Raw genomic sequence first — 24,035 nt, 5'->3', positions numbered from 1 at the left:
GGCCCTAAATTCATTAATTGCTCTATTTTTAAAAACTAATAAAATTGGAAGTCTGTGATTCGAATTCAGTAGCTTTCGGTCCACTCAACAAAAATAATTGGGTCTCAGGGAGAATTCTTTTTATGACCTACACTTGAAAAATCTGAAAGGCAGTCTACCTTTAAGTATTCATTTCCCTGTGTAATTTAATTTTAAAATCAACATCAACAACTACACATAATGGAGCGACCTGGCAGCCTGCCGCTAATCCCTTGCAAAATCCTTTGCCCTGTTGCTTTTTTGGCGTGTCTGGCTAAGGTTTGTCTGAGCTCAAGTCCCAAGCTCTAATAGTAACAGTTCGCCACTGGAATATATACATGTCGCAGAAGTGCCAGGATTGCTAACAAGAAAACCTCAGGAGATAAAGGAAAAGAGGATTTTTACACAAAAATCCGAGGCTATGATGGTCAGCTTCATTCGAACATACCGGAGCACCTTCTTGTTTTCTACAAGGTTCATGTATTCACAGGTCAAAGTTCACCTTGATAAAGTTAGTGAGATGTGAAAGGAACCACTGCCAGAGCATGTCCTTCATGCCCTTGCACCTTGAGTGAAAATTAAATTCCCTGAAGGGGAAAGGTCTCAGAGAGAACGTACAAGACATTTGTTTCTGGCAGTGCAGAGTTTTGACCTACAACTGTGAACCTTGGTCTTGTGGGTCAGTAGAAAGCAACAATGTGGGACTGTGGTCTCTTTGGTCAGAAAACCACGGAGGAATTGCTTATTATTAAGTACCAGAATTTTGCCTCAGTGTTATCAACTTCAAATATCTTATCCCTCTATATATCAAGTCAAAGTCCCTCTGAGGCCAGGATCTGGTCTTCCCAGGCAATCTCCTGCCCCAGTACTACTCAGCTCTTTGAAGCGCATGGGTGTGGCGCCAATCTCCGTTTCTTTCACCTTCAGCCTCTCGCCTATTATATAGCTAGAGTTACAATGGGGAGCCAATTCTCTGGTAACTGCGAAAGTTTGACTCCCTACTCGCATCTTAATTGCAGCATGCCTTACCAAATGGCAGTAGGTACCAATTTTATGATGGTTTTTGGTATGACCCGACCGCGAGTAGATTGCTCTGGTTGTAGATTTCCTGGTTGAGAGGTGGACATGCTAACCACTAGGCCAGCTCACAGTACCCCCCTCTCAGATCTCCTGGTTGAGAGGTGGACATGCTAACCACTAGGCCAGCTCACAGTTCCTCTCTCTCTCAGATCTCCTGGTTGAGAGGTGGACATGCTAACCACTAGGCCAGCTCATGGTTCCTCTCTCTCTCTCAGATCTCCTGGTTGAGAGGTGCACATGCTAACCATTAGGCCAGCTCACAGTTCCTCCCGCTCTCTCAGATCTCCTGGTGGACATGCTAACCACTAGGCCAGCTTACAGTAACCCCCCCCCCGCCCAAGATCTCCTGGTTGAGAGGTGGACATGCTAACCACTGGGCCAGCTCACAGTTCCTCGATCTCTCTTTCTCTCTCAGATCTCCTGGTTGAGAGGTGGACATGCTAACCACTAGGCCAGCTCACAGTTCCTCTATCTCTCTTTCTCTCTCAGATCTCCTGGTTGAGAGGTGGACATGCTAACTACTAGGCCAGCTCACAGTCCCCCCCCAAAAAAAAAAATTCAGTTTTTCCTCTCTGCTTGCTAGAATTTTCTTGACAGCAATGTTTTCATCGCTGATACACTAACTGGACTGAAATTCATTAATCAGTGTGCATGTACTGTACATAAAAAATTAAACACAGCTGCAGGGAAAAAAAACTCTATAAATACAGAAGTACTGTATATATCTTAAAAAAATCTTCAAGCATGTTGCTTTGGCTCCGGATAAAAAACATCCTACAGAAACTCACATTAAGTCTGGGTGGTCAACGCCACGGTCTTGAGCCTCATCCGTCACACACTATTATCTCCAAGTACATTAGCAGTCAATAAATTAAAATGTCACATTTGTTTAGACACATTCATAACAGCATTACCAGAGCACAGCACCTGCCCGAACCAGTTTACATTCTTTAATAATGTTTTGGGGCATGTGCTGCTAAGATGTGGCTGCCACAGGACCTCACGAGACAGCCCTGAGAGACATTCCATACCAAGAGCGCTGTTCTTCCATACTCGAACCTGCTTTGTGATCTGATCTCCATCCTCATTCTGTTTATTCCTGCTCTATTCCAAAACATCCCATTAAGTACCAAGGCTACATGTTGGATTATGAGCCACCACAAACAGCAAGCCAGACCCTTTAAACCAGATCTGCTGCACAAAAACACTTCAAATGTTTCTAGGAGACGTGACATTTCTGTTTTTCTATCGAGTACAGAATCAAGACTAGGAACTACTGTAGACTCATCACCATTAACCTTGAAACTACTCTGCTCTACCGCTGTTAATCATTGTTATTTCAGTCCTTATGTTAATAATTTATGCTTATTATTCATATCTGTTATCATTAAATTTCTTGTGAGAGAAGTATAAAAGCAAACAGAAAGCACGTGGTGAAAATTAAACCAAATGCGCCACCTGGTGGGAATTCCCTGAATTGCTGATTCAAACAAAAATTTGAGTGATGATTTGGGTAAATTAATGCGTATACTGTACATCAATGGATCGCAAATTAAAAGGGAAAATGGTGGACGGCATTTATTTTTGCTGGCATGGATTGACTACGCTTAATCTCTTTACTGCAATTCATCACAAAGTTCCTCCTACTGATCACCTTGGTGGTGTAGTGATTAGCACTGTCACCTCACAGCAAGAAAGTTCTGGGTTCGAGCCCAACGACCAATGGGAGCCTTTCTGTGTGGAGTTTGCATGTTCTCCCTATGTACGTGTGGGTTTCCCCCACAGTTCAAAGACTTGAGGGGTGTTCACACGGCAACTTTTACTCCGGTGTAGCACCGGGGCTGCCCCGGTAGAGCGTTCACACGGTACAAAGTTATACCGGTGTAGCCCCTGAAAGCTGCTTAAACTGGTGTAAATCTAACCCTGCTCAGGAGGTGGTTTAAGAAATTTACTCCGGAGTAAATGCTAGTTTGCGGGGCAGCACCGATATAAAATGGGACGTCTGAACGCTACAGGGGTAGACTCGCTACGCGTGAGGAGAGTCGATTACATACGGGCATTGCATAATTTGTATCCTGGTATTTTGCGCTTCCAAAATGGCGAATATCAACAACAACAGAACTGCGTGTCTTCCAGTGTTGCCAGATTGGGCGGTTTTAAGTGGATTTTGGCAGATTTGAACATATTTTGGGCTGGAAAACGTCAGCACTATCTGGCAACAGTGGTGTCTTCATCCACGTTGTTTTCCCGGCGCTTGGTGATGCCATGACAACCGGGAAAAGTACATTTTCACGCATGCGCATATTTCATTTCCGCATTATTACTATCGTATAGCACGGTCGCAAAAACTGCCGTGTGAACGCAAGTGGGGCTGCACCGGTGCTAACACGCTTCTCTCTAGTAAGCAGGTTTGTGACGTGTGAACGCTCCACAAAATTTACACCGGTGTAAGATACATCGCAACAAAATACATCGGTGCAGCATCGATGCAAATATGTGCCGTGTGAACACCCCTACAGGGTTAAAGGGGAACTGAAGTCATTTTTAAACTTGCTTTATTTCTTAATTAACGTGTTATTCAATTACGTTTTGGGTTTTAGTAACCTTATATCGTGACTCGTATTGGGAACTAATTGCAATTAAATATTATACTTATCGGCCTATTCGGTTTTTAGCCGTGTTGAATTTAGTGCGTTTGGTCCACGGCAGGCGTCGCTTATCCGCGTGATCTTCACGAGACTTGTGCGAGACTTCAAAACGTGACGTGTCAGCGCCGCCGTTTTGAAAACTGTTTTCCAAACGAAATATTGCACAAAAACGAGTTTAAATGACGATTACTGCCGACTTTTTTCAAACTTTCCTGATTGCTATCAAAACAAACAAAATTTCCGGCTTGATTACGTCAGCATTCAAAAGAGGGCGCGCGCGTCTTTTGACAACGTTGGCAGATGTTGGTCACTTTGATTTCCGCTGTACGTTTTACTTCCGTCCTACGATGTCTCGAACAGGTCTCAACGAGTCTCGTTTACGGCCGTTGCTTTGACATATGGACTGATATATTACAGAGCATATTTCAAACACTCATAACCTGCTATAGCAGCGACAAAATAGCGATCAAAAATGCGTTCCTATATTTAATAAAATTAGATAAATAGAATTTTGATGATAAAAAATTTGCCTTAAGTTTTCCTTTAAGTTAACATGTTGCGTGCGGCCTTAGGCTGAAGTGCCCTTGAGCAAGGCACCTAAGCCCCAACTGCTCCCTGGGCGCTGTTGGCATGGCTGCCCACTGCTCTGGTATGTGTGTGTTCACTGCTTCAGATGGGTTAAATGCAGAGAGGAATTTCACAAGTGTACGTGTGATGCATAAAGTTGTTGTTCTTCTTCTTTATCCTTTCACAAAACTGGATAGTTGATTGAAAAAAAAAAAACATCTGGTCCTCATCTCATCTCATTATCTCTAGCCGCTTTATCCTTCTACAGGGTCGCAGGCAAGCTGGAGCCTATCCCAGCTAACTACGGGCGAAAGGCGGGGTACACCCTGGACAAGTCGCCAGGTCATCACAGGGCTGACACATAGACACAGACAACCATTCACACTCACATTCACACCTACGGTCAATTTAGAGTCACCAGTTAACCTAACCTGCATGTCTTTGGACTGTGGGGGAAACCGGAGCACCCGGAGGAAACCCACGCGGACACGGGGAGAACATGCAAACTCCACACAGAAAGGCCCTCGCCGGCCCCGGGGCTCGAACCCAGGACCTTCTTGCTGTGAGGCGACAGCGCTAACCACTACACCACCGTGCCGCTCACATCTGGTCCTTTCCCAATATTTATGAATTGATTTAACGGTCTGTTACCACATGATTTGGAGAACTGCATGAATAAGCAGGTGTCCCTAATAAAGTGGCCAGTGAGTGTATACTCAAATACACATTCCTAGGGGCAATTTCAAACCTAATCAAACACTGCTTCGGTATTGTGCCGCTCCGATCATATAACAGTAAAGTCAATTTTTATTTTATCTCCTGTGAAATATGACTTCATCAAAGCGCTTGTACTTCAAAACATACACTACCGTTCAAAAGTTTGGGGTCACTTTGAAATGTCGTTATTTTTGAAAGAAAAGCACTGTTCTTTTCAATGAAGATCACTTTAAACTAATCAGAAATCCACTCTATACATTGCTAATGTGGTAAATGACTATTCTAGCTGCAAATGTCTGGTTTTTGGTGCAATATCTCCATAGGTGTATAGAGGCCCATTTCCAGCAACTATCACTCCAGTGTTCTAATGGTACAATGTGTTTGCTCATTGCCTCAGAAGGCTAATGGATGATTAGAAAACCTTTGTACAATCATGTTAGCACAGCTGAAAACAGTTGAGCTCTTTAGAGAAGCTATAAAACTGACCTTCCTTTGAGCAGATTGAGTTTCTGGAGCGTCACATTTGTGGGGTCGATTAAATGCTCAAAATGGCCAGAAAAATGTCTTGACTATATTTTCTATTCATTTTACAACTTCTCATTCTCATCATCTCATTATCTGTAGCCGCTTTATCCTGTTCTACAGGGTCGCAGGCAAGCTGGAGCCTATCCCAGCTGACTACGGGCGAAAGGCGGGGTACACCCTGGACAAGTCGCCAGGTCATCACAGGGCTGACACATAGACACAGACAACCATTCACACTCACATTCACACCTACGGTCAATTTAGAGTCACCAGTTAACCTAACCTGCATGTCTTTGGACTGTGGGGGAAACCGGAGCACCCGGAGGAAACCCACGCGGACACGGGGAGAACATGCAAACTCCGCACAGAAAGGCCCTCGCCGGCCACGGGGCTCGAACCCAGAACCTTCTTGCTGTGAGGCGACAGCGCTAACCACTACACCACCGTGCCGCCCCATCTTACAACTTATGGTGGTAAATAAAAGTGTGACTTTTCATGGAAACCACAAAATTGTCTGGGTGACCCCTAACTTTTGAACGGTAGTGTATTTGCAATCCAAGAAACCTTAAAGTACACACACACAATTTCTTGACCTATTATTCCTTTGGGAACTTAAGGCACTAACTTATTATAAGTTAGTCCGAATCTCCCTCTTCCTTTTAGATAAGCTTTCTTTGGAAAAAAAAAAAGTTTCTATCATTTTCCCCAAGAATTTTGATGACATTTTCCAGAACCTTTTTATGATGGTATCCGGTCTTTGTATACCCTTCACTCACAAACATCAGACGTTTTGTTCACGTTTCACTGAATGCCGTAGCCACATGAGCAACCCAGCTGAGTTTTTTTTATATACTTGGATATTTTCTCTGCTTTACATTTTATCAAAATCTTCTTTGTGTTCTAGTCGAGTCTTGAAACCTCGAGTCCGAGTCCAGTTCATTAAAGTCCAAGTCATTAAAGAAAATTTCGAGTCGAGTCCGAGAACAAGACTCCACCTGCACCATTTGACGGTGGCTGTTGCTGCCTTCATGTGAAACCGTCTCTGCTACTGTGTTGGACTAACGTTACTGCTCGACTGCGCCATTTTAGTTGTTCATCGCTCAGCAAGCCCCGCCCACTATCAACAGGGCAAATAACATGAGAGAGGGTTAACACTAGCTAGTTCATCGCTCAGCAAGCAAGCAAGCCCCGCCCACTATCAACAGAGCGATGAACATAGCGTGTCACTCCCTTCTCTGGGTGGAGTCTTGTCAAATGACGAGTGAAGTTCGAGGTCGTCCCTTCGATAGTTCTACATATGGAACACATAGCGGTGCATTTTTTCCCACCGCACGAGAAGTCTGTATTGAGGTATTTCACCTGACGTCACAGGGTCACGTGACGCCCCGGTGTCCGCCATTTTGAACGTCAAGCTACATACTAACGCTGCAGACAGATAGGGAGAACCAGCTTGAAAAAAAAAACGTGTTACAGACACCTAGAATAGATTAATTTGTCAGTAAGCACTCTATAAATAACCATGGTGTTTGCTTGTTGTGCTGTGGGCTGCCACAACAGACAGGGACAGCGTGCAGGACGCTCCTTTTACCGGTTTCTAGTGATGGGAATTTCGGCTCTTTTTCGGGAACCGGCTCTTTTGGCTCTTCTTACTATAAGGAGCCGGCTCTTTCGGCTCCCAAACGTCTCCTGAGATTTTATTTTTGATTTAATTGCTGCAATTAACTAGTTAATTAATTACATTATTATTTATATTTTATCAATAGGATGTTTTCCATTTTATTTTTTGTAGCCATTGGAAAGCTTTGTAAAGTATAGCAGTGTAACAATGTTCTAGCTATAGAAATAAATCTTACTTACCAATTAATAAATTATTTTCGCACAAACATAATGCAAAACTGTGTTATATTACCAATATAAAATACACAGCTGATTTTCCCCGCCTCAGGTGCCTCACAGACTCCTCTCCCCTGCGCTCCACAGCTTTAAGCATGACACCAATTTTCGTATTTTCGCAGCTGTGAATGACATCAACCCCCCAACCAAAAAAAGTAGGCGTACACCATGCTACTTTTTTTTCCTTTGAATGGTAATAGACAACACAAAGACGCAATCGGACAGCAACTTTTTTTGTGAAAGTCTCTCTCTCTGAGGCACCTAAGGACAAAAAACTAATTCGGCTCCCCAACTCGGCTCCCACCGAAGAGCCGGCTCCCGTCGTTCACTTCTTTGAACCGGATCGTTCGCGACCGACACATCACTACCGGTTTCCTACTGACCCAGACAAGAGGGCCAAATGGATTGCAGCTGTGAAGAGACAGGATTGGGAGCCAAAAGAGTACTCCAGACTTTGCAGTGATCATTTCATTTCAGGTTAGTTTATCAGTTAACGCAATTTTGATAAAATATATAGCAAAAAGTAAATGGGTCAGTGTTTGTTAACCCATCTGAGCAGTGAAACAAGGCAGTGTTAATTTGTCTAGGGTTGCATGTAGCAGACATCAGACATAAAACGCAATAACAGAGGCTAGAAAGAAACGGGACACAGAAATAAATAAACAGGGCTCCATACCAAGGCTGGGTACAGTGTTTGTGATAAAAGACAGATCCAATTTAACACGAATCGCAGCTTACTTTCTTGTTAAAATGTGCAAAGGTCTCCACCATCTCATACCGCCTTGCACTGAAGGACTTAAGCGTGCCGTCCAAAGTGGCTGCGTCACGTGACTTGGTCACGTGGGTGAAATACCTCAATAAGCAAAGCGGACAATCCAAGGGGCGTCTCTCCAGGCACTTTAGTGCCATTAACGTTAGTTTGTTCCTGAACATGACGTATGAACAGGTGAATGTGCATTCTCTTGGATGAAATTAGTATAAAAAAATTAATGTAGATATAAATATCTTACGCCAAATTATTATGGCATGTTTCAAAAAAATAAAGAAAAAATCAGAGTCCTCGTCTCCAATTTACGAGTCCGAATGCAGTTAATGCACGAGTCTGAGTCATCAGTGCTCAAGTCCAAGTCAAGTCACGAGTCGGACTCGAGTGCTACAACAAGCCTGCTGTGTTGAACTTCCATGCCCAATACAAATACAGCCCTTTAACCCGCTTCACTTCTTTAGCGTTCGAGCATCGTGTTACTCACTCTCGTAATGTTGCAGAGAAAGACCAGCTGGTGTGTCAGGCCTGGTGTAGTCGATGGGTTTCCTCTCGTACTTATCTTTGGCGTAGATGTTTGCCCCGAACTCCACTAGAAGCTTGATCATTTCTGCGTTGTTGGCCTTTGCTGCATGGTGTAGCACTGTTTCGTGCAGCCGGACTGCATTTACTTTTGCTCCTTACACAAACATATGAGACAAAACATTAATATGGGGCCAAGTTCTCAAATTCACATCCACATTTCTGAACAGCTCCTATAGAGATCTTGCAGTCACGTGACCGGAAAGTACACAACCGCCATCGTGTCGGTCAAAAACACCGCTGAATACTGCTGCACTCGTGTACAGAATGGATCAATTTCAACCGACGGACTACACGGCTCATTTTTCTAATGAACAGATAACTAGATATATGTCTAAAATAAACGATCTACAGATTTGTGACCCTTATGGCTTACCGGATGGAGTTTTCACGACCGGATTTTGAACTGCCAGCGGAATACCCGGACGTGTATGATTACCTCATCAACTTTCTCTCGCTGTTCAGTGGTGAAGCACTGCGTGCTTATAAATCTCTGGACAGTTTTCTTTACAGAAATTCAGGATTTGTCAGCGACTCAGATGTGGCATCTTGTAAACAAGAAAATAATCCTCATTGGATGGGTAAGTCACTTAAGTATTGAGTATAGCACTGACCAGCCGATTATAGAATAAAATAAGGTAATTCCAAATCGTCCGTCTTGTTTACATGGATCTGGCGTTGGAGAGGTAGAGGCTTAGCAGTGGAGGTTTGAGTAGCTGTTTTCTGAGCTTAGTCAACAGGCCGGCTCTGCCTGTAGCCTCGCTTTTGCTTCTGCTCCCGGCGCCGCCTCCTTCGCTTTGCTTCCAATAACAATCCACGGAGACCTCGCTGTCTCGTCCGGAATGTTTTTTTTTTTTCTCGTCCGGAATGTTGTGCATGCGATGGAAATCGCTACAAACCGTCATTTTCTGCTGGAAACCAATGTCCAGTAAGTCCATACGGTTGTAGTGGATATTGAAGTCCGGTACAGACGAACAACACGCAAAAATACACACAAAAAACGTGCACAGGTAGGGAGAGCTTGTAGCCGCAGTCGTTGTAGTAGAATTGTATATAGTAGGGTTTTCCAGAAGAAAAGGTAGAAGTAAAAGCAGAAGTAGAAATAGAAGGCGGAATATGGCGTTTGACCGACACGATGGCGTCTGTCACAATCTGGATCGGCTGTGACGTCACATGCAAGTGCTCCATTGCCAGAAATCGTGCCTTATACTACACAGCACACTACGCAGTACAACAAGAGCTGTCCATTTAATAGTCACATGGAGACTATTCAGTGTTTCGGAAATCCCACAATGCACTGCAATAAGAAAATAAGCTCGTTGCGCCTTGGAGGGAATAAGGAATAGGTCAGGATTTCAGACACAGCTTTTTGTTCCTACCTGCCCTGAGGAGCACCTTGACACACTCCAGGTGCTGCTTAGCGCAGGCTACGTGAAGTGGTGTGCCGCTGTACAGTTCGTAGGTTTCCAGACTGGCTCCATTTGCTATCAAGAGCCTTGCACATTCAGCGTTTCCTGCAGGTTTAGAAAAACACACATGGCACGTAGTCAAACGCAAGTCACGTGATCACTTTAGCCGCAGTGAAAAGATCGAGTGCCACTCTGATCCTCACCTCCTATGCAGGCCTCGTGAAGCGGGGAAGTGGTGCGAGAGGTAAGGGCGGAGTTAACCTTGGCCCCGTACTCGAGGAGGATCCGCGCACATTCAGCACTCCCAGCAGAACAGGCCTCACACAGCGGAGTGCTGCCGTCCACGTTCCTCGCGTCCACCTGCAAAGCAGCGCAAAACCACTAATATATATTCAAATAGGCGGCACGGTGGTGTAGTGGTTAGTGCTGTCGCCTCACAGCAAGAAGGTCCTGGGTTCGAGCCCCGGGGCCGGCGAGGGCCTTTCTGTGTGGAGTTTGCATGTTCTCCCCGTGTCCGCGTGGGTTTCCTCCGGGTGCTCCGGTTTCCCCCACAGTCCAAAGACATGCAGGTTAGGTTAACTGGTGACTCTAAATTGACCGTAGGTGTGAATGTGAGTGTGAATGGTTGTCTATGTGTCAGCCCTGTGATGACCTGGCGACTTGTCCAGGGTGTACCCCACCTTTCGCCCGTAGTCAGCTGGGATAGGCTCCAGCTTGCCTGCGACCCTGTAGAAGGATAAAGCGGCTAGAGATAATGAGATGAGATATATTCAAATAAAATATATGTGAAGTGATAGCGTATTCATAACACCAGATTATTCCCTGATTTCCTCCCATTTCTACTGCATATTCCACAAACCTTTTCATGTGCCTCCATACACGTCGCTTTAACCTAGTACACACTGGGACAAGGCCGTCCTTGTCACCTTTCTCTAACTTTGTACCTTGATGATGTCAAGAGGAAATAGCATTCGCACTTACTTGTGCGAAGACTGAAGAAACAGGTCATTTTCCATTAGGGTTAGACCACAAAACTTGATCAGAACTAACATTTCACAGCATCACACTGACCAGCTGCAGTTTCAGGAAAACAATCAACAACAGTGAGGTGTGACGCAGTGTGACCTAACCCCATAAATTTATTTTCCAATAACAGCACAACCTGAATTCCTCCTATACCACAGCAGCTTGCCAACAAATACAATTTCTAAATTAATCCAGAACGGCATGTACGTTTTATCCATTTATAATTACATTTAATGTTGTCAAACAACTGCAAAAAAAAAAAAAGTTATTACTTGCACGCTGAAGTCTTTTTCTTACCAGGCTTTCTTTTGTGCTTCTTTCTGTCTCTAAGCCTGACGCAAGTATATCGCTTGGGACAGGAATGATCGTACAACCCCGATTCCAAAAAAGTTGGGACAAAGTACAAATTGTAAATAAAAATGGAATGCAATGATGTGGAAGTTTCAAAATTCCATATTTTATTCAGAATAGAACATAGATGACATATCAAATGTTTAAACTGAGAAAATGTATCATTTAAAGAGAAAAATTAGGTGATTTTAAAAAAGTTGGGACAAGGCCATGTTTACCACTGTGAGACATCCCCTTTTCTCTTTACAACAGTCTGTAAACGTCTGGGGACTGAGGAGACAAGTTGCTCAAGTTTAGGGATAGGAATGTTAACCCATTCTTGTCTAATGTAGGATTCTAGTTGCTCAACTGTCTTAGGTCTTTTTTGTCAAATCTTCCGTTTTATGATGCGCCAAATGTTTTCTATGGGTGAAAGATCTGGACTGCAGGCTGGCCAGTTCAGTACCCGGACCCTTCTTCTACGCAGCCATGATGCTGTAATTGATGCAGTATGTGGTTTGGCATTGTCATGTTGGAAAATGCAAGGTCTTCCCTGAAAGAGACGTCGTCTGGATGGGAGCATATGTTGCTCTAGAACCTGGATATACCTTTCAGCATTGATGGTGTCTTTCCAGATGTGTAAAGCTGCCCATCCCACACGCACTAATGCAACCCCATACCATCAGAGATGCAGGCTTCTGAACTGAGCGCTGATAACAACACGGGTCGTCCTTCTCCTCTATAGTCCGAATGACACGGCGTCCCTGATTTCCATAAAGAACTTCAAATTTTGATTCGTCTAACCACAGAACAGTTTTCCACTTTGCCACAGTCCATTTTAAATGAGCCTTGGCCCAGAGAAGACGCCTGCGCTTCTAGATCATGTTTAGATACGGCTGCTTCTTTGAACTATAGAGTTTTAGCTGGCAACGGCGGATGGCACGGTGAATTGTGTTCACAGATAATGTTCTCTGGAAATATTCCTGAGCCCATTTTGTGATTTCCAATACAGAAGCATGCCTGTATGTGATGCAGTGCCATCTAAGGGCCCGAAGATCACGGGCACCCAGTATGGTTTTCCTGCCTTGACCCTTACGCACAGAGATTCTTCCAGATTCTCTGAATCTTTTGATGATATTATGCACTGTAGATGATGATATGTTCAAACTCTTTGCAATTTTACACTGTCGAACTCCTTTCTGATATTGCTCCACTATTTGTCGGCGCAGAATTAGGGGGATTGGTGATCCTCTTCCCATCTTTACTTCTGAGAGCCGCTGCCACTCCAAGATGCTCTTTTTATACCCAGTCATGTTAATGACCTATTGCCAATTGACCTAATGAGTTGCAATTTGGTCCTCCAGCTGTTCCTTTTTTGTACCTTTAACTTTTCCAGCCTCTTATTGCCCCTGTCCCAACTTTTTTGAGATGTGTTGCTGTCATGAAATTTCAAATGAGCCAATATTTGGCATGAAATTTCAAAATGTCTCACTTTCGACATTTGATATGTTGTCTATGTTCTATTGTGAATACAATATCAGTTTTTGAGATTTGTAAATTATTGCATTCCGTTTTTATTTACAATTTGTACTTTGTCCCAACTTTTTTGGAATTGGGGTTGTATATTATCTTTTAGCATACAGTTGAAAGGAGGGCATTAGGTCCTGTTTGGTATTAAGCCCCACCATATTGAAAATGTATGGACCTTATTACCAGCATATCAGATGTTATTCTATCCATGTTCACTGGATATGACAGGGCTCTACGTTAACTATGAGACATGGCTGCCCATTCGGGCAACCATTTGTAGAAATCTGGTTGCCCGAACTCAGAACATGGTTGCCCAAATATTACATACTTTTTTCCTTTGAATATGCCACAAACACATATGCTTACAACACAATGTTCACTTGCATACTCTACTAATGCATCTTAAAAGCTTATTTTGTTGATTTTCTTATCCTTCTTTGTGTTCCCTTGGTTTCTGGGTTCAATTATATCGTGTCTAACCACTTTTTGTGTAAACCACCATGAATGTGCAGTCATTATTATTACTCCCATCAGCATGATCAGTATCAGTTGAATGGCTGGTACTAGCTCTGGGCTCATCTGATTCAACATCCAAATTGGGATCATCTTTGGAGAGTTTGCTGGGTGGCCCAGGTTCATTCTCAGGTTTGACCAACTTCAATCCAGGAAACTCTGAATACCAGCTGGGAATAACAGTTCTTTGCCTTTTCACCTCATACAGTTTCTTTGAATCCACTGATGAGCTTGACTGAGTTTTCTTTTTCTTCTCTTCCTTGTCTTTGTTTATTTTAAAACCAAATTTCTCCAAACCAGACATAAAGTTTGTGACTTTAATCTCATCTCATTATCTCTAGCTGCTTTATCCTGTTCTACAGGGTCGCAGGCAAGCTGGAGCCTATCCCAGCTGACTACGGGCGAAAGGTGGGGTACACCCTGGACAAGTCGCCAGGTCATCACAGGGCTGACACATAGACACAGACAACCATTCACACTCACATTCACACCTACGGTCAATTTAGTGTCACCAGTTAACCTAACCTGCATGTCTTTGGACTGTGGGGGAAACCGGAGCACCCGGAGGAAACCCACGCGGACACGGGGAGAACATGCAAACTCCACACAGAAAGGCCCTCGCCGGCCACGGGGCTCGAACCCGGACCTTCTTGCTGTGAGGCGACAGCGCTAACCACTACACCACCGTGCCGCCATCTAAGCGTAATCCAAATGAACAATTTAAAAATCACAGAAGCAAAGTATACCAAGTGTCTGTACTTTATATTATTCTACTCTTACCTCTTACAGTTTTCGAAACTGAAACCTCAGAACCGAGGCTGGTATATACACGCTGTCGCCATGACCGAAACTCTTATTTCCTGGAAATGGCCCGGCGCTAGAGCTCAGTGGAACGCACTTTCTGTCTGTAATAAGCATAAACATGTCTGAAAGCGATTTCTTTAGTCTCGTCCATTTATTTTGAATGGTGAATCAAATTGTATACACTCACCGGCCGTTTTAATCGGAACACGTGTATGCGCATGGGCACTGTGCAATCGTTACATTCTTACAGCACGATGAAAACAATACTTACTCCGTTAAGGTAAAAATGCTCCGTTTCTCAAAATCCAGTGAATGTGGATAGAATAAAACAGTATGCGTCAGCCCTGTGATGACCTGGCGACTTGTCCAGGGTGTACCCCGGCTTTCGCCCGTAGTCAGCTGGGATAGGCTCCAGCTTGCCTGCGACCCTGTAGAACAGGATAAAGCGGCTAGAGATAATGAGATGAGATGAGTTATTCCACTCAATCTCGTTGTACACGGCTCATAGCCAACTCGGTGCTACCTTGTCGGCGATCAGCTCGTGTACAACTTGATTTCGTGGAATAACTGTTAATTATTGCAGATTCCTCAGGAGCTAGTCGGAGTGTGAGATAACTGAACCCAGTAGAATGAAATAGAAATTGAAAGTTGGACTCTTCTGCTGTGGGTTTATTGCCCCACCCCTGTGTGGAACAGTCTCTCCTGTAAAAAAGATGACTTGTTGGAAAACTCTTGCACTTTTATCATTGGATTTGATGCCAGTTAATTTATAATTATGTGTCTGTTTGTTCTAGGACACTGTTAATAAATGTTACGTTCTTTATACCGTATAATTTTTTTTTCAAAAACAAAAAAACGTGTGGGGCCAAATGCCCCCTTTCCCCGACACAATGTAAATAAAAAAGGTGAATCCATGGATTATTGTCTGAACAAGCCTTAAACAGGTCACCTTACAGTCAATCATCTCTATTTTCTTAAAGGGGAACTGAAGTCATTTTTAAACTTGCTTTATTTCTTAATTAACGTGTTATTCAATTATGTTTTCGGTTTTATTAACCTTATATCATGACTCATATTGGCATATTATATTACACTTATCGGCCTTTTCGGTTTTTAGCCATGTTGAATGTAGTTCGTTTGGTCCACGGCAGGCATCGCTTATCTGCGCGATCTTCACGAGACTTATGCGAGACTTCAAATGTGAAGTGTCAGTGCCGCTATTTTGAGAACTGTTTACACAGCGGCCAGATCGCCATATCATTCCAATTTAGATTAATTCTGAGACTTGCCAGCTTCATCAGTGACGGAGATTATTCCATACGACTTTGAACCAACGTGGAGTAGAGTTAAGTAGGATAAGGACTAGTCCGCTGCGCTGGTATTTGCATCATGACTGTCGCACAATTAAAATGTGCCGGATCAGGTGGCTGGTGGGTTTTCAAAATAATAAATACCTACATGTACAACCCCGATTCCAAAAAAGTTGGGACAAAGTACAAATTGTAAATAAAAACGGAATGCAATAATTTACAAATCTCAAAAACTGATATTGTATTCACAATAGAACATAGACAACATATCAACTGTCAAAAGTCAGACATTTTAAAATTTCATGCCAAATATTGGCTCATTTGAAATTTCATGACAGCAACACATCTCAAAAAAGTTGGGACAGGGGCAATAAGAGGCTGGAAAAGTTAAAGGTACAAAAAAGGAACAGCTGGAGGACCAAATTGCAACTCATTAGGTCAATTGGCAATAGGTCATTAACATGACTGGGTATAAAAAGAGCATCTTGGTGTGGCAGCGGCTCTCAGAAGTAAAGATGGGAAGAGGATCACCAATCCCCCTAATTCTGCGCCGACAAATAGTGGAGCAATATCAGAAAGGAGTTCGACAGTGTAAAATTGCAAAGAGTTTGAAGATATCATCATCATCTACAGTGCATAATATCATCAAAAGATTCAGAGAATCTGGAAGAATCTCTGTGCGTAAGGGTCAAGGCCGGAAAACCATACTGGGTGCCCGTGATCTTCGGGCCCTTAGACGGCACTGCATCACATACAGGCATGCTTCTGTATTGGAAAAATCACAAAATGGGCTCAGGAATATTTCCAGAGAACATTATCTGTGAACACAATTCACCGTGCCATCCGCCGTTGCCAGCTAAAACTCTATAGTTCAAAGAAGAAGCCGTATCTAAACATGATCCAGAAGCGCAGACGTCTTCTCTGGGCCAAGGCTCATTTAAAATGGACTGTGGCAAAGTGGAAAACTGTTCTGTGGTCAGACGAATCAAAATTTGAAGTTCTTTATGGAAATCAGGGACGCCGTGTCATTTGGACTAAAGAGGAGAAGGACGACCCAAGTTGTTATCAGCGCTCAGTTCAGAAGCCTGCATCTCTGATGGTATGGGGTTGCATTAGTGCGTGTGGCATGGGCAGCTTACACATCTGGAAAGACACCATCAATGCTGAAAGGTATATCCAGGTTCTAGAGCAACATATGCTCCCATCCAGATGACGTCTCTTTCAGGGAAGACCTTGCATTTTCCAACATGACAATGCCAAACCACATACTGCATCAATTACAGCATCATGGCTGCATAGAAGAAGGGTCCGGGTACTGAACTGGCCAGCCTGCAGTCCAGATCTTTCACCCATAGAAAACATTTGGCGCATCATAAAACGGAAGATACGACAAAAAAGACCTAAGACAGTTGAGCAACTAGAATCCTACATTAGACAAGAATGGGTTAACATTCCTATCCCTAAACTTGAGCAACTTGTCTCCTCAGTCCCCAGACGTTTACAGACTGTTGTAAAGAGAAAAGGGGATGTCTCACAGTGGTAAACATGGCCTTGTCCCAACTTTTTTGAGATGTGTTGTTGTCATGAAATTTAAAATCACCTAATTTTTCTCTTTAAATGATACATTTTCTCAGTTTAAACATTTGATATGTCATCTATGTTCTGTTCTGAATAAACTATGGAATTTTGAAACTTCCACATCATTGCATTCCGTTTTTATTTACAATTTGAACTTTGTCCCAACTTTTTTGGAATCGGGGTTGTATTTTTGTGATAAATACATATTATATTGAGCGCATTTTCCACATAATCCTCACTAAGGGTTCGGACAGCACTACAAAATGGCGTCCACACTATATAGTGAGTAGGGAGCGATTTCGGACACGGGGAAAACTTCCGGCTTGATTACGTCAGCATTCGAAGGAGGGTGTGCACGTCTTTTGACAACGTTGGTCACTTTGATTTCCGCTGTACGTTTTACTTCCGTCCTACGATGTCTCGCACAGGTCTCAACGAATCTCGTTTACGGCCGTTGCTTTGACATATGGACTGATATATTACAGAGCATATTTCAAACACTCATAACTTGCTATAGCAGTGACAAAATAGTTGTCAGAAATGCATTCCTACATTTTATAAAATGAGATAAATGGAATTTTGATCATAAAAAATTTGCCTTTAGTTCTCCTTTAAAAGCTGAGAATGATCTCACCTGATGAGTAACTCAGAGAAGGAGGGATTAAACCTGGAGCGACCAAGTGTGTAGATGAAAGGGTTTAGAACTAGCAAAGGTATGTGGTTGTGTGTGACTGTAACCTGCGCTCCAGCATCCAGCAGCAGCCTCACACACTGTGTCTGTCCTCGAACAGCTGCCTCATGGAGAGGTGTGATGGAGTCGACAGCTACGACATTCACTGAAGCTCCACTCTGGATCAGACTCTGCAAATAGGACACCTGGCCGTGATACGCAGCCTTGTGGACCTCTGTCCTCTCCGACCAGAAGCCTAACACACACACACACACACACAAACACAGAGTGTAAAACACTTATCACACTGCAGGGGCAGCACGCTGGTGGACGGGCATCACAAGCCCTGAATGCGCCAGGATTTCCGGTTCAACTCTTAGCTTGGTCTGTGTAGGGTTTCGCATAGGTTTCTTCCCCCCTCCCAAAAACATGCCAGTAGGTGGACATGTACAATCTAGATGGATTTGAGCCTGTATCGTAAAAGCAAGTCACTAGGTCAAGATGAATATTATTGACAACAGACTTAAAAGTAAAATCTGGATTCATATGAAGATAAGAATCCATGGCGATTAATATCACAATAACAATGAAAAATTCAATTTCAGCGCTGTGTTTACACAACAATTCTATTTAAATCTCATTAGTAAGTGCATGCCACTGTAATGACGGGGTATCCAGTAGCCTGGCAAGCCAGACTAAATGTGAATATTTAGTCTGGTCTCGGTCGCAGACATTTCCGAAGGGTGTGGGAGGAACAACCCGCTGTCTTTCAAACTGTCTCTGTGCGTATAGGCCAACGCTCTGACCAATCAGCGCAACTGTGACTGTGACGTAGTCAGAGCGACAGAAAGCAGTGGGGGAGACCTTGAAATAAATAATTTTTCAAAATGCGTATTAATTAATAAACAAACAGGTTCTAGATATTAAGAAGTTTGGAGATAATGACCACAAGTTTGGAGTCTGTACCACATACTTAACATACACTCTTATTTTTTTTTTTCCAAGTGTTTTTCAAGGGTTTGCTTAAACTGTTTTTGAGAGTTTTTATTTAGTGGTGTTTGGTGAAATAATTTCCCTTAAATTTAAAATAACGGGAAAATAAGAAACAATCAAAAAGTAATGTTTCAAAGCTGTTTATTAATTCTTCGTACTGCACAAACTAGCCCCATCCTTTTGGCTACGAGCGGAGCCAGCTGGTAGATCAGACTTTTGCCATAGCCGGTCGGCAAAACAGCGAAAACGTCCTTCTTGAAAAGGAATGAGCGGAGAGCCTCTTCCTGCTCATGTTTCAACGAAAACTCCAAGTCTAATTCTTCTAAAACTGATTCCAAAGCGGAGTCAAACGCGCGCTGTTCACTAGCCGTAGCCATCTTTCCTGTTGTGCTTTCTCCAGCGTCGCGCAGCCTTGTCGTCACTCCTGCAAAAGCCCGCCCAAAGAATCCAAACAAAAACCTTGCGTTGTGATTGGCGGGCACGATTTGATGCCCGGGGTGTTTTGTTGATATGGTGCGAGGCTAGACCCACTCGTCGGCAAAAATATTTTTGGCCGCTAGGCGGGTGGGTCTAGTTTACTAGGCTAGGTATCCAGTGGTTTAATCCACAATGTTTTAGCCCCATCTTCAAGTGGTTTAGTCCCATGTTTAAATGTGAGTAAAGTTGATCAAACGTGTATATAATAGATCATTCTAGATTTAAAGAGAACAGAGCTTTTTTTTTAAAGGAAAGTTTGAACTTGAAGTTTTTGACTGAATTTTTCATTTGACTTATGCGAACTAACTTAAAGCTAGATGACCTTTCGATTTCATAAAATCGGTGAAATTTAGTTCCCTCTGAAATTTGGTCATTGTGATATATGTTTATTTCTGTAATAGCTAAAAAAAACCCAGGCTGTTCTATGGTTGGGAAGTTATTTAATTTGAAGAGATTCCCGAGCAAATAATGTGCATGAAATTGCTCGCTTTATGCAGTCAAGCAGACAGAGGAAGTCCGTATGCGCATGATCACCTTCTTCTTCTTTTGGGTTTTATGGCAGCTGGCACCCAGTGTTGCATTACTGCTATCTACAGGTTTACCTTTGAGCGTGCACTGACAGTTCCATCATTCTGTCGCAAAACGAACTGCTGATCACACCGAGGTGCTCGCTGACCGCCGATATTTATTAGCTTGGTTCCGCGTTTCCTTTCCTTCGTATATAACATAACGTCTTTTCTTCTCGATTTCCGTTACTGTAGTCAGTCTTTTAACATTTCATTCGCGTCCTCCATTTTCCTCTCCTGTTTCAAATTTGTATCCCACAATGCCATGCGTGAACGGGGAAAGCCCACAACGTGATGCATGACGTAGTATCTTGTATTGGGTCATGGTGAAGCAGGAAAAAATAGCGGAGAATTTCGGGCCATGTGGCCTTAAAGGAACAGTCCACCGTACTTCCATAATGAAATATGCTCTTATCTAAATTGAGACGAGCTGCTCCGTACCTCTCCGAGCTTTGCGCGACCTCCCAGTCAGTCAGACGCAGTCAGACGTGCTGTCACTCCTGTTAGCAATGTAGCTAGGCTCAGTATGGCCAATGGTATTTTTTGGGGCTGTAGTTAGATGCGACCAAACTCTTCTGCGTTTTTCCTGTTTACATAGGTTTATATGACCAGTGATATGAAACAAGTTCAGTTACACAAATTGAAACGTAGCGATTTTCTATGCTATGGAAAGTCCGCACTATAATGACAGGCGTACTAACACCTTCTGCGCGCTTCGACAGCGCATTGATACTGAGCTCCGTCATTATAGTGAGGACTTACCATAGCATAGAAAATCGCTACGTTTCAATTTGTGTAACTGAACTTGTTTCATATCACTGGTCATATAAACCTATGTAAACAGGAAAAACGCGGAAGAGTTTGGTCGCATCTAACTACAGCCCCAAAAAATACCATTGGCCATACTGAGCCTAGCTACATTGCTAACAGGAATAACAGCGCGTCTGACTGACTGGGAGGTCGCGCAAAGCTCGGAGAGGTACGGAGCAGCTCGTCTCAATTCAGATAAGAGCATATTTCATTATGGAAGTACGGTGGACTGTTCCTTTAAATGCATTAATTGTTCTATTTAAAAAACTAATAAAATTGGAAGTCTGTGATTCGAATTCAGTAGCTTTTGGTCCACTAAACAAAAATAACTGGGTGTCGGGGAAAATTCTTTTCATGACCTACACTTGAAAAATCGTAAAGGCAGTCTACCTTTAAAGTATTTGAAACTCTGACTAACTGAATCAAATCAAGGGTTTGCATGTTGAAATCTACGCAGCTCAACAGAGCACTTTCAGAGGACATTCGAAATTTAAATCCTAAGAATTTCTAAGAACGATATTCCGGTTCACCGGTAATAATTCAGCGCGATATCGAATTCTCATGTGGCGTGAATAACCGCCGATCATAATTTGGAAAGATTTTGAATTCCTCGTCTTTAGTATGTTCAGTCATGTCACATATCAGATGTTAAACAAACAGAAGCAATAATCCTTCCTCCACAGAGCGATGAAAAGCTGAACTGAACGCTTCGTGTCAGGATTTTGTTACTGACGGTATTAATTAACTTTGCCATGAAATCGACATGCATGTAAACAACAAAATCGAAACTACTCGTATTTCGGAGCAAATCACAAAAACATAAGTTTCACTTGTCCAAATGGTTATATTTTGGCTTCTGCTGATCTTTTGAAGATAATCTGAATGGCATAAAGCTATCTGAAACAGAATTAAGAAATTCTTGTAATGATTTTTAAAATCACGGATGGTGTTTTAGCCCCACGTACAACATTCCTGAAGATGGGGAGAAAGCATCAGGGGGCTAAAACACTGGGGGGGCGACGCCTCCGGGGGGCTGAAACACTGGGGGGGCGACGCCTCCGGGGGGCTGAAACACTGGGGGGGCGACGCCTCCGGGGGGCTGAAACACTGGGGGGGGAGACGCCTCCGGGGGGCTGAAACACTGGGGGGGGAGACGCCTCCGGGGGGCTGAAACACTGGGGGGGGAGACGCCTCCGGGGGGCTGAAACACTGGGGGGGGAGACGCCTCCGGGGGGCTGAAACACTGGGGGGGGGAGACGCCTCCGGGGGGCTGAAACACTGGGGGGGGAGACGCCTCCGGGGGGCTGAAACACTGGGGGGGGAGACGCCTCCGGGGGGCTGAAACACTGGGGGGGGAGACGCCTCCGGGGGGCTGAAACACTGGGGGGGGGGAGACGCCTCCGGGGGGCTGAAACACTGGGGGGGGGGAGACGCCTCCGGGGGGCTGAAACACTGGGGGGGGGGGGAGACGCCTCCGGGGGGCTGAAACACTGGGGGGGGAGACGCCTCCGGGGGGCTGAAACACTGGGGGGGGAGACGCCTCCGGGGGGCTGAAACACCGGGGGGGAGACGCCTCCGGGGGGCTGAAACACCGGGGGGAGACGAAACACTGGGGGCGACGCCTCCAGGGGGCTGAAACACTGGGGGGCGACGCCTCCAGGGGGCTGAAACACTGGGGGGCGACGCCTCCAGGGGGCTGAAACACTGGGGGGGCGACGCCTCCAGGGGGCTGAAACACTGGGGGGGGGGGGGGGGGGGGGCGACGCCTCCAGGGGGCTGAAACACTGGGGGGGGGGGGGGGGGGGCGACGCCTCCAGGGGGCTGAAACACTGGGGGGGGGGATGCCTCCGGGGGGCTGAAACACTGAGGGGGGGCGACGCCTCCGGGGGGCTGAAACACTGGGGGGGGGGGCGACGCCTCCGGGGGGCTGAAACACTGGGGGGGGCGACGCCTCCGGGGGGCTGAAACGCGGGGGGGGGGGGGGGGGGGATGCCTCTGGGGGGCTGAAACACTGGGGGGGCGACGCCTCCAGGGGGCTGAAACGCTGGGGGGGCGACGCTTCCAGGGGGCTGAAACGCTGGGGGGGGGTTTTGACACCTCCAGGGGGCTGAAACGCTGGGGGGGGGTTTGACACCTCCAGGGGGCTGAAACGCTGGGGGGAGACGCCTCTAGGGGGCTGAAACACCGGGGGGGGGCGACGCCTTCAGGGGGCTGAAACGCTGGGGGGGCGACGCCTCCAGGGGGCTGAAACGCTGGGGGGAGACGCCTCCAGGGGGCTGAAACGCTGGGGGGAGACGCCTCCAGGGGGCTGAAACGCTGGGGGGCGACGCCTCCAGGGGGCTGAAACGCTGGGGGCGACGCCTCCAGGGGGCTGAAACGCTGGGGGGAGACGCCTCCAGGGGGCTGAAACGCTGGGGGCGACGCCTCCAGGGGGCTGAAACGCTGGGGGGAGACGCCTCCAGGGGGCTGAAACACCGTAAACCTAATGAACGGAGCAACATGGCGCTGTTCTCAGAACCGATTAAAGCTGTAATTAAAGCTTTTGCACTTACCGATATCACCGATAAAATACGGCCTTCCTGTTTCCATCTCCATCTTTCACCTCAAATATTATATTATATTTATATTATAACACGCTTTAGAAACCGGCTCGTATTCAGTTAGTAAGCCGCATAAACGCGCCATGCCATGTTTACAAACACAATGTGAGTCACGTGATCATGTTCCTGTTCCGTTTCCGGTTCTGCCGGAAATATGGGACTTGTAGTTCAACTGCTCAGAACTCTCCCACTGATACTACACTTCCAAACATCAACGGAAAGTAAAGGTAAACAAATAAATAATAATAAAAGTTGGAACGTATCTAAAGTCTCTCATGATTTATAATCATTAAAATACTTTTTTTTGCATTAATGTGTGAATCCATTCATCACTTCGCGCTTGATGTTATCAAAAACCTACACTTTAATCGCACAAGATTGACTGAGCCCATGCAGTTCCCTGAGAGCGTCTAGAATGTTCCACAGGACGCCGCTTCATCCAAATATCCTGAAGATGACAGGAAGAGCAAAGCTCAGTTCCTTCAACCTGTGTTCTTTATTTTGAGTTTGACCGATTGTATGATCCTGTTCCCTAAATTATAGTTTAAAAGCATATTATAACTAAATTAAAACAACAACAACAACCCTGTTACTGTCAGCAAATACATGCAGCTGTAATCATTTCA

At 44.8% G+C, this 24,035-nt stretch overlaps 1 protein-coding gene across 1 annotated transcript in view; it reads right to left on the bottom strand.

Annotated features, from left to right (window-relative positions):
- asb13a.2 (ankyrin repeat and SOCS box containing 13a, tandem duplicate 2) overlaps positions 1–23,507 on the bottom strand; it is a 31,484-nt gene extending 7,977 nt beyond the window's left edge. The window contains exons 1-5 of the mRNA XM_060903323.1: positions 23,362–23,507; positions 18,032–18,219; positions 10,406–10,562; positions 10,173–10,307; positions 8,699–8,890 (exon numbers count right to left, since the gene is read on the bottom strand). Coding sequence (XP_060759306.1) covers positions 8,699–8,890; positions 10,173–10,307; positions 10,406–10,562; positions 18,032–18,219; positions 23,362–23,404 — 715 coding nt within the window. The 5' untranslated portion in view covers positions 23,405–23,507. The remainder of the gene's footprint in view (positions 1–8,698; positions 8,891–10,172; positions 10,308–10,405; positions 10,563–18,031; positions 18,220–23,361) is intronic.
- Between the last annotated feature and the right edge of the window lie 528 nt (positions 23,508–24,035).

Source organism: Neoarius graeffei, chromosome 21 (assembly GCF_027579695.1).
Source record: "Neoarius graeffei isolate fNeoGra1 chromosome 21, fNeoGra1.pri, whole genome shotgun sequence".
Lineage (NCBI taxonomy): Eukaryota > Metazoa > Chordata > Actinopteri > Siluriformes > Ariidae > Neoarius > Neoarius graeffei.
This window is presented reverse-complemented; position numbering and strand designations above follow the sequence as displayed.